A 12,122-nucleotide genomic window follows, 5' to 3' on the forward strand; every position below is an offset into this window, starting at 1 on the left:
CCAATACTCTGGCCACCTGATGCGAAGAACTGACTTATTTGAAAAGACCCTGATGCTGGGAAGGATTGAAGGTGGGAGGAGAAGGGGACGACAGAGGATGAGATGGTTGGATGGCATCACTGACTCAATGGACATGAGTTTGAGTAAACTCTGAGAGTTGGTGATGGACAGGGAGGCCTGGTGTGCTGCAGTCCATGGGGTCGCAAAGAGTTGGCCACGACTGAGCAACTGAACTGAACTGAGAAATCATCAGTCAAAAATACACAAATGCATTTATGAAATCAAGATTTTTTTTAATCCTATAGCTGCAGATGTGGAGTTTAAATTTCTCTTTAAATTAATTATTAAGACATACACAAAGGCAGTAATGCATATACTGATGGCATAGTTCTTAATTCTTTCCTTTATTAACTTAAGGACATTTCGTTACATAATTGTTTCTGTTTATCCTTTATTATCATGACAAGTTTTTTCTCCCCCGAGATGATTTACAAAGTTCTTACTTAATTCTCAAATAATATTCATTTTGGGATGGCATTTATTTGCCCTTTCACTGGTTATAAATAGAAGTATAGTCTATCTCCGTGAAATAGCAAATCTGCTGGGCACTGTTTGCATTATAGCTTTCCTTAGTCACTATAGACACACCCCACACATAGCTGGACAGGCCGAAAGTAGATTGCTAAAGAGTAGAACAGCATAGTAAGTCCCATAAATACAGGTTCCATTTCAAGAGCAGGTTCGTAAGTACAGTTTGTTTGCAAGTCCAATAAAGGTAGCCTAGGTACCCAGCTAACACAGTTGGTTACACAGCACTGTACTATAATATGTTTATAATACTTTTCACACAAATAGTACATAAAAACTAAACACAAAAAATAAACAATTTTAATCTTACAGTACCTTGAAAAGTATAGTAGTACTTTTCTTTCTGATAGCTCAGTTGGTAAAGAATCCACCTGCAAAGCAAGAGACCCTGTTAAGATTCCTGGGTTGGAAAAATCTGCTGGGGACGATATAGGCTACCACTCCAGTATTCTTGGGCTTCCCTTGTGGCTCAGCTGGTAAAGAATCCACCCGCAATGCAGGAGGCGTAGGTTCTATCCCTGGGTTGGGAAGATCCCCTGGAGGAGGGATCCTCTAGATCTGTCCACTCTAGTATTCTGTCCTGGAGAATTCCATGGACTGTATAGTCCATAAGATCACAAAGAGTTGGACACGACTAAGCCACTTTCACAAAGATCCTTTAAACTATTTACCATTTATATCACCTCCTCTATGTACTCAGGTGTCAGGCAGTGACAAGCAGAACAAGCATGTTTTTCAGTGCTCTAGAGGTAAATAGTGTAACATCAATTATATTTGATGTGTATATTTCACACATTCATCCTGGAACAAGTTTTATTAGAAGCATACCAACAGGATATTCAGCTTTTTGAAGGGTGTGTTTTATATCAGTGAGCTCATCTCTTGGTTCTTCAGTCCCTCTTATTTTTCTGTCATGTTCTTTGTTCAATTCCTTAAAAAAAAAAAAAAAAAAGTTTATTTGACTGCACCAGGTCTTAATTGCAGCACATGGGATCTAGTTCCCTGACCAGGGATCAAACCCCAGCCCACTGCATCGGGAGCATGAAGTTTTAGCCACTGGACCACCAAGAAATCCCTGTTCAATTCCTTTTTATGTTGTCTTCCTCCCTCACCCTTGGTAACCTGAATGTTCTGAGTCAGCTGGTTGGAAATAACTCAGGAAGCCGTTAGGACGGTTGGAAGGATGAGCCAACTGTTAGAGGTAGGAAAAGTGTCACATTTTTTCTGAGATTATTATGAACTGAAAGAATTTGGTTCAGTATGCACTTCATTCAAAATCCTTGTTAAATATAGTTAAGCACATAATATGGCAGTAAATAGCTTTGATGTGTCAAAAATAAAGTCTTCAATGTCATGCTTAACGTGTAAGAAAAAGCACTTAATTTTATGAACACAGTTTATATGTCAGCAAGAGAATAACAGACGTTGGGTTTTTCTGAACCAAAGATTTAATTAAAAATTACCAGTTTGATTTTCAGTGAAAATATTTCATACATGCAAATTACAAATTTTTGCTTTAGCTGATACTTGATAATAAAGTATCTTAGGGTTAAAACACTGCATGAAACATAATTTAGATGTGAAAATGGCTGTTGGCATTCTAGTATAGTTTTAGCAGGAATGTCAACCTATTAAGCCAATATCAATAAACAAAGTAAGGTTTTTGGACCTTCAAAACAATTGTTCTACAGTTTCATTCTAAACATTCTATGTTTATTAACTTAATTAATATGCTTAACTTTGAGGGAGATACTGTCATCTCCATCCTTACAGTGAGACAAAGAACAAAGTTACCTGAAGTCCTACATAGGTAGTAGTCCAGGATTTTAACATAGGTAGATTGACTCCAGAGAACTCAACCATCAAAAAGTAATTAAAAATTGAAAAAGAATTATCTTCTTTTTCCCTTTAAGAATGGCCATTTGAGTGTCTAACGTGTACTCTGAAGAGACATCACTGAAGGAAAAAATATTAAGCCTAATCATAAGGCCGAATTTCCTGTGTGGGGCTCAGACCTCGTAGGTAATAAGCCCAGACCTGTATGAGCTGTGATTAGTACCTAATAGAAGCATAATAATGTTAATGGCTACTATTTATTAATGTATTTACTGTACCATTGCTTATTATATGCTAAGCCATATGCATTACATATTTACCTGCATTGTCCTGTTTAGTCCTAGGGGAACTCCTACTCAGAGGAATTAAAAAAGTTGCTCAAAGTCAAAACTTCTGGAGCTAGAAATCAAATCAGTTTTCCTGATTCCAAAATCTGTGCATCCCACTCAAGCCAATTGACCCCTATTTTTCTGGTGGCTTGAAACTGGTCTGAGTAGTCCTTGCTTGGATTATAGCTGTCCCAAGTCCTCAGCTGACTCCAGCGTCATATGAAAGGAAATATGAAGAGCAGATTATAAACATCCCTCTCTATTCCTGGAGTTAATTCATCTCAAAGGCCACTCCCCAGCCTCTTTGGTGATATTACTCTGAGGTTTTGGGGCTTGCACAATGGATGACTCAGTCCTTTATGGAGAAATTGTAAAGATTACTTTTGGGTAGCAGGGTGAACTTTTGAAACACAGGTGAAAACTTGCAATGAAGCAAAATTGTAAATTAATGAATTTCATTACTGCATCCTTCTACCATCTAAGGAAAGATGAGAAATCTACTAATTCATACATTGAAAGATCGTTTCCCACCCCCCACCCTGCCCACCCCGCCCCCCCCCCCTTTTTTTTTTTACAGATTGTGTTGCCTTTAGTTCCTATACAAATTCTTCAGAAATTCAAGCTGGACATTTTTTTTTTTTTAACTTGCTTGTAACTTTGCCACAATGGATCGATTTTCAAATAAGTTTTCAGCACAGTTAATAATCATAAAAAATTTACTGGGATCATCATGTTGAGAGGTCACTATAAGTGATCCTGGGAGAAGTCTGAGCTCAAGTCAGGAAGTAAGGTATGTAAAACAGCTCAGTATTAGACATCCACGAGTGGAGATGTGTGTGAATAAAGTGTTGCAGAACTTTCTGTGGGGTGATCCAGTGAAGTTTCACCAAGGAGAGTCTGTAAGATTGCTTGGTGAGGAATGGGGAGAGGATTTGAAGCAAGAGGAATATCTAATGAAGTCTGCTGGCAGGAAGATCTTTAAAAATTTGGCCTCCAACTCTTCTAACATTGAGAGGAGGGAATATAAATGGGAGCATTATCCAGGAGGAGAAAAAAGAATGTTTGGCAGATCCCAGGGAATCCTGGTTAGTCATTAATTAAATTCTGTTCTTGTCAAGTGTCACACACACACACAAAAAAGCTAGCTAAGCAACAATTTCAGAAGGTTAAGACAACAGAAAGTGCTAAAGTTGTCACTGTCCCACTTACCAAAAGGCACTGAGGCTGTTCTGTAGATGGAAGCTAGTCAGCAAAGGTCAGATTGTCACCCCCGCAGGAAGGCACCCCCTCCACACACACACTCACAACAGTCTAAGAAACACTAAGAAACACTAAGAAACATTTTGCCATTAGGAGAAAATGGAGTGATTGGTATATGAAGGAAGGTTTTATGAGAGACTGAAGGAGATTTGAAAGTTAGTCTTAGAAAGTTTGCTTTCGGAGTTCTGCATCTTATGTGTCCCACTGCATTTGCTCTTAACATATCTGTTAAAGCTGTAGGGACTTAGCAAAGTGAAAGTGTTAGTCACTCAGTCATGTCTGACTTCTTTGTGACCCCATGGACTGTGTGTAGCCTGCCAGGCTCCTCTGTCCATGGAATTTTCCAGGCAAGAATACTGGTGTGGGTAGCCATTCCTTTCTCCAGGGGATCTTCCCGACCCAGGAATCAAACCCTGGTCTCCTGCATTGCAGGCAGATTCTTTACCCACTGAGCCATCAGGGAAATCTTAGTGACTGTAGAATTTTTTTAATGGGGGCTGAGGAGTGGGAGAAGTTATCCTTCCTTCTGAGAGAGGAGACTGAAACGTATGTCATTCCTTTTAGATCTACTTAAAGATCTGAAATAACTTTCTTGGTCTAGGGATATTTAATTTTTATGTTTAATTTGATTTTTTTTAAAAATTTATTAATTTATTTGGGAAGTCCCGAGACTACTTTCATGTTACTTGCTTAGGAGTTTTATAAGAATCCTTTAGTAAGTATTAGTAATATAAATTTAGTAAGTATCCTTGTCTTAATTTTCTAAGGAATTTTGTTTGCATTTTAGTCAGAAATAAATGTTTTACCAAATACTTGTCCTGCTCCTTTTTAAACAGTCATGTGGGTTTTTCTTTTAATCTGTTTAATGTGGCAAGTTTCACAGATTAAATTTTGTTTAGTGTTAAAACCACCTTGCATTCCTGAGATATACCAAACTTGATATTTCCAAATGAGAGTGGCTTATAGTTTTTCTTTCTTGTATCATCTTTTCTAAGTTTTAATATCAAGGTCGTGTTATCATAAAATGAGTTAGAAAGTAAGTCCTTTTTTTCTACCTGCTTGTGCAAATTTGTAATATTAGAATTATTTATTCCCTTAATACTTACTAGAACTTTCTTGTGAACCCATCTGGGCCTGGGAATTTTTTGAGGGGGGGATAACTTTTTAATGTTATAAGTAACAATTTTAGGACTATGCAAATATTTTTTCTTTGTGACTCAGATTTGCCTGTCTTATATTTTCTAATCCTTTAGCATAAAATCATTCATAATACCCTCTTTTACATTTAGTATCTATAGAATTTATAGTTTTCTCTGTCTTTTCATTCCTACCATTGGTTATTTATGTTTTATCTCATTTTTCATAAGCTTGCCAGAGGATTGACAATTTTATAAGTCTTTCCAAAGAATCAATTTTTGGCTACAGTGCTCTATTGTATGTTTGTTTTCTGAGTCAATTCTGCTCTTTTAGCTTTCCTTCTGTCTGTGTGTTTAAGGTTTATTTTGCTATTCTTTTTATTACTATTTGAGGTAGATTTTATTACTTCGTTAATTTTAACCTCTTTTTCCCGTAATGCATATATTTAAAGTTATATATTTCTGTTTGCAAGTTCTGCATTTGGCACATTTTGTTATGTAGCATTTTCATTACTGTTCAGCTCAAAATAATTTTTAGAGTTTCGTTATGATTTATCCTTTTACTTGGCTTATTTATAATATTATTTCTTAATTTCTAAACACATGAAGATTTTCTAGTTACCTTTTTTGTCATTGCTTTCTCTCTTAACTGAACTGTGGCCAGAGAATTTCTGATTTCACACCTGCAAAACTGACTGTGGCCCAGTGTGTGGTTGCTTGTTAAGAATGGTCCATGTGTGCTTGAGAGGAAGGGTGTGTTCTATGGATGTTGGGTGTAGGGTTCTATAAATGTTCATTAGGTAATTTTTTTTTAATTCTGCAGTTCAAACCTTGTATGTTTCATAGATTGTGATTTGCCTACGTATTCTGTCAGAGATATTGCTCTACTTTTCTTGGCTTTTCCATTTTTCTTGCATCTCAGACCTGTCTGTGACCATCTTCCTTCTGCCAGAAGTACATCCATTGGCATTTTCTTTACTGTGGGTTGGCTGGGGGTAAACTCTGTTTTGGTTGTACAGCTTCTTTCTTTCCCCCTCCTTCTTGAAACACATTTTAACTGAATATTGAATGCTCAGTTAATAGATATTTTAGGTTAGCAGATTGTTTCTTTAAGCACATGTAAGGTATTCTAATGTGTTCCAGTTTTCATTATTTCTTTGAGAAGTCTCTCATCCTTGCATGTAATCTGTGCTTTTTTCTTCTTATGGCTTTGAAATTACCCAAATTTTGTTTTGTACAGATTTACTGTGATGTGAGTTGACTTTTTATTCATCCTGCTTGGGATGTGTTGGATTTCTTAAATCTGGAGATCAGTGTCTTTCATTATTTCTGCAAATTTGTGGCTGTTAGCTCATGGTATTGCTTCTGCCCCTGTTCTCTCTACCTTCTGAGGCTCTGGTTAAATGTAGGTTACATTTTCATTCTCTCCTTCATGGTTCTCACGCTCTTGTTTGTGTTTCCTGTCATCTTATTCTCTTTGCTGCCTTCTGAGTAATGTGACCACCATCCATTTCACTGATTTTCTCTTCCACTGTAACACCTATCACCTGTACCCCCAAATTCTGTGTTAGTGCTGCTTTGGCTCTTTTTCAGGTACTAGTTGTGGTTCTGTTTTTGTTCTGACACTTTTGGGGAATACAGACATGTAGAATTTTACCCTAATAAATTTCTTAGAAAGTAAGCAAAGCTGCTGTGGTCTTTGATTGATGAACTACTCCTGTGTTCAAGATGTCACTATATAGTTTTTCAAGTTCCTAGTTCCCTCAGTCTTTATTTAAATGCTACTGCTGTATACTCCATGGAATAGAGTATTCCAGATACAATGCCTCAAACTAATTTAACTGGTTAGTTAGGGGTATGAGACCTAATGCAGAATTTTTAGGACTCAGTGCTCTCGCCACGTCAGTGACGTTACCCAAATTTGCTAGCCACCCTGGCTGATGATGACCATATTTTACAGTTAGGTGGTGTTTTAATCTACCCAGGAAAGGGAGGCAGAGAGAAGAGACTGGAGAGAGAGAGAGGGTTTGTGAGTTCTCTGGAGTTGCTTCTTAAAAGGACAGTAATCCTGTTGAATTAAGGCCCCCTCCTTATGACCTCACTGAACCCTTATTACTTCCTTAGAGACCCTATCTCCAGACATAGTCACACCAGGGTTTACAGCTTCAGCATGTGAATTTTGGAAGAACACAAACACACTGAGTCCATAGCAGGTAGCATTTACATAATGCTTGAGGGTGTTACAGTTTATGTTATATTTATTTATAACATTATAAATAAAATATACATTTATAAAATAAAATATACTTATTATGTTATAAATATGTTATACTTCTGCTGTCTCTACTGCTGCTAATAGTGAATCACTGCCCATGTATTTGGGTATATTCTCCCCCACAATTATTCAGCAAATATGCAGAGAAAAGGGGTTTCCCTGGTAGCTCAGCTGGTAAAGAATCTGCCTGCAGTGCAGGAGACCCCAGTTTGATTCCTGGGTGGGCAAGATCCGCTGGAGAAGGGATCAGCTACCCACTCCAGTATTCTTGGGTTTCCCTGGTGGCTCAGCTGGTTAAGAATCCGCCTGCACTGTGGGAGACCTGGGTTCGATCCCTGGGTTGGGAAGATCCCCTGAAGAAGGGAAAGGCTACCCACTCCAGCATGCAGAAGTGAAGTGAAGTCGCTCACTTGTGTCCGACTCTTTGCTGCCCCATAGACTGTAGCCTGCCAGCCTCCTCCGTCCGTGGGATTTTCCAGGCAAGAGTGCTGGAGTGGGTTGACATTTCTCCAGTATGCAGAGAAGAGAATAAAGTTTATTCTTACATGTGTTTCTGTACTCTTCAAAATGTGTTGGTGAGATTGTTGTGCATTTCTTAGCTAGATTCTAACCAATCTATTATAGTTAAGTAAAGATTTTTACCTTATTTACATCTTGGCCTTATGTTTCTTTGCCTTAGCTGTGTTGGAGTAGAAGAACATCATGCCGTCGACATTGACCTGTATCACTGTCCCAACTGTGCACTTCTGCATGGCTCCTCCTTGAGTGAGTACTGGAAACTTAAATCAAAATTGGAATTTAGAACTTAATATATACATGACAATACTTAATGATACTCTGGCTAGTTTTATTATACCCACCAAGAACTGTAAGAAAGATTTTTCTGGAGTACAGAAAAATCGAGAGTACAGTTTTTGTTTGAATTACTGACTTAGTTAACAAGTCAAAGCTTTAATTGAAAAAAATTATTGTTCTTAATTGCCAGTGCAAAGCTCCAAACTCAAACACATATTTTTCATAGCTTTCAACTTGAGAAGTAAAGTAAAGTAAACTTTTTCTGATCCTGGCTGTTTTTATCTTTAAATGTTTTTTTAAAAAGGATTGTAACTAGACTTACTGGTGATCATTCTGAAATGTATAGAAATACTGAATCACTATGTTGTGTACTAGAAACTAACACAGAGTTATTGGCCATTTATGTTTCAAAGACAAAGGCTCATAAAAGAATGGATTTGTGGTTACCAGAGACAGGGGTCGGGGGTGGGGGGCAGGATTTGATGAAGGTGATCAAAAAGTACAAACTTCCAGCTATAAGATAAATAAGTACTAGGGCTGTACAACATGTAAATAAGATTCAGCACTGCTGTATGTTCTTTGTGAAAGTTGTTAAGAAAGTGGATCCTAAGAGTTCTCATTACAGGGAAAATATTCTCTATTTTGTTTATTTTGTGTCTACATGAGATGATGGATAGTCGTTAAACTTACTGTGGTCATCATGAAATGATGTATGTCAGTCAGACCATTACGTTGTATAACTTAAACTTATTCATTGCTGTATGTCAATTATATCCCAGTAAAACTGAAAGAAGAAGAAAATAATCAGTACTATTTGGGACAGTGTATAGGACAAGACTTTAATGCACATGTGCAGTACACTTGGAGGAAAAATTTAGGGCACTGACATGCCAAGGTGTTACTTCTGTTGTCTGAATTAGGTCTGGCTGTTGAGTATGGCCTAGAGTCCTGTCTAGCAGTCCTCTGTGATGGAAGTAACCTTCTCATAGTTGTCCTGTCCCAAGGACAGAGGCCAGACCAAGTCTCTGCCCACACTGTCCTTTCTGAGGGGCACGGGCATAGGCAGGGAAGCTCACCCGTCTTCTGGAGTGCGCCAGCAACAGACAGGCAAGGAGATTGTTGTTCAGTCGCTCAGTCGTGTCCGACTCTTTGCGACCCCATGCACTGTTGCACACCAGGCTTCCCTGTCCTTTCTATCTTCTGGAGCTTGCTCAAACTCATGTCCGTTGAGTCGATGATGCCTTCCAACCATCTCATCCTCTGTCGTCCCCTTTGTTGCTAGCCTCTTACAAAAGCTTCAGAATATATTGGAATATTAGTTATCATACAGATATGAGAGTGGAGAAGCGATTTTTAAGAGGCTTTGGAATATATTTTAACTATTTCTTCTCTTAAAAATTTAGACTGCATCCTATCATTTTTGTGTTCGTAAAACTAAAGGGGAAAACAATAGACTTATCATTTTAGAACTAACTTTTCCCGAACATACCTTGCACACACTTGGATCAGATGTGGGTAATGTAGACAATCTCTTTTTCTGAATTCAGTTTTTTCCCTAGTACTTTTTTAAAGTAGAAATTGTGTTCTCTGATTATGGGCAAGTGATTTTTCAAAAGCGACTTAGTAGCAACTGACTGCTTACCTGTTCTGTTAGAAATATTAATAATTTACCTAGTTTCTAAGAGATTTAACAATTTAAGCTATATAAATTATTGAAAATTTTTTTGTAAAATATAGGTTGTCCTTTTTGTTAGTTATGCAGTATAAAATTTGAGGTTAGCAAGTTGGTTGAATTGTTACATGTATAATTGACTTATTGTCACAAATTTAAAGAAGATGCTTACGTATCTATATACTTGGCTGCGTCGGGTCTTAGTTGTGGCCCACATGCTCTTTGTGGCGAGTAGGCTCGGTAATTGCAGCGCAGGCTCTCTAGTTGTGGCACATGGGCTTGGTTGCCCCCCACACATGTGGGATCTTGATTCCCCAACCAGGGATCGCACCCATTTTCCCTGTACTGGAGGGCAGATTCTTAACCACTGGACCACCAGGGAAGTCCCATAAATGTTTATAAAGTTTCATATTTTGTGTAGTGCTGAAGTATGTAGTATATAACTTGAAGTAATTATTGACCAAGTGTAATTCTTGGAGGAAATAAATAATACTGGCTTGTTATATCAAGAAGACAAACAGAACTGAAATGTAAGTTTCAGTTTAGTATTTAAGTAAATAACCCCCAAATGAAATAATTTGAATTTAATTTCTATGAAATGTTATATAGGTTATTATGAATCAGAATAATGTAGTATTTAAAACACTACTCCATGTAATGCACTCTTATTTTCTTTTTTCCTGTGCGATTTAATTTTTTTAAAAGCTTGTCATGCTCATTAAATTGATTTTACAATCCATAATAGATCATGAAGCTACACTTTGAATAACAGTGCTTCAGAGGGGAGCTTGACTATTACCTGCCCTTTCATATTCTTCTCATCTGTGAATAACATAAGATTAGGCATGGGCTGTCTTCTGGGCAAAAAGTCCAACTCTTAAGTACCCATAAGAAAAATGCCACAGATCCAGCAATCTGTTTTATCCCAGTTTAACGTTCCATTTCCCCACCCCTCACCCTCACACCTAGTTTGGGTAATCCCTTTTGGACGTTTTCTCTATGCTCTTAAGCCTCTCTTACTTGCTACCAAAGATTCCTGTTTCTTTCAGAGTTCCCCAGGAATCCTTACTACAGATTCCATTTGGACAGTAAAATATTCATTAATATGGTGAATTTAGACTTTTCCTTCTTAATGGGGATTAAGAACTCTGTTCGAGGCCCAGTCTCAAAAAACCCAGCCCAATACTTAAACATATATTCTCAGTGCTCCTCAGGCACATGCAATCCAAATGCAAAATTTTCTCTCCTTTCCCTATGACCACTATTAAAATATTCTTTCGCTGGCCTCCTTCCTTTGAGAAATCCAGTCAACTCTTGCAGTGGCTGATTTGATGTGTTGAGGATGTTGGTCCAACAGGACAGTGTAGTCTTCTATTAACATCCTGCAAGTCAACACATTTAAAAGGAAAGAAAAGTAATTGGCAGCTTATTGGTTGCCCCAGACACTGTGCTGAGAAGTACTGTTAATAGATTTATGTTATCTCCTTTGATATTTGTAACACCTTGATGTGAGAAAAATGATCTTACTAGGTCTATGATGTAGCTTTTTGGCGGAGCTGGAGTTTGAACCCGTAGCTGTCCAATCCCAATCTGTTTTAATTCTAATCTGTTATGTCAAAATGAAAATTAAAACAATGTGGCATCATTATTAATTTTCAAATGGGCAGTTAGTTCTTTTTCTTTTTTCCCTTCCTCCCTCTTTCCCGCTGTTGACCAGGTTGCTCATATATATTGGTGAGAATAGGTTACCTACTACTTTTCTGGAGGCAATTTTGTAGTATGTAGCCAGAAACAGACTTATGTATATAAATATTAATTTCATCTTTGTTTAAAGATGCATCTTCATTTACATCTTAAAATTCTAGGCTGCCTTTAAATTGTTTTTGAGCATTTAATAAGGACAAAATGCCCATGATAGTAAAGATAAGCATAAATATTATGATCCTAGCTGAAAATAAAATGGGGTTATATATCTGTGTATATGTAAGCAAAAAGCCTGGAATCAGATACCTTTGAATCATATACCTTTGAGTTTTGTTTTGTTTTGTTTTTTGACTGTGTAGCGAGGCTTGCGGGATCTTAGTTCCCCAACCAGGGGCCGAATTAGGGCCCACAGCAGTGAAAGCACAGAGTCCTAACCACTGGATCGCCAGGGAATTCCCTAGAAGTGATTTTAAGCAAGGAAGAAAGAATACACACTCATACACACGAAGGATGCCTTAATGGTGTTT

The 12,122-nt window shown here is 37.6% G+C and overlaps 1 protein-coding gene across 1 annotated transcript in view; it reads left to right on the forward strand.

Annotated features, from left to right (window-relative positions):
* Positions 1-12,122, forward strand: part of KDM7A (lysine demethylase 7A) — a 72,578-nt gene that overhangs the window by 25,109 nt on the left and 35,347 nt on the right. The window contains exon 2 of the mRNA XM_070464968.1: positions 8,104-8,189. Coding sequence (XP_070321069.1) covers positions 8,104-8,189 — 86 coding nt within the window. The remainder of the gene's footprint in view (positions 1-8,103; positions 8,190-12,122) is intronic.

The sequence above is a fragment of the Odocoileus virginianus genome, chromosome 1 (genome assembly GCF_023699985.2).
Source record: "Odocoileus virginianus isolate 20LAN1187 ecotype Illinois chromosome 1, Ovbor_1.2, whole genome shotgun sequence".
NCBI lineage: Eukaryota > Metazoa > Chordata > Mammalia > Artiodactyla > Cervidae > Odocoileus > Odocoileus virginianus.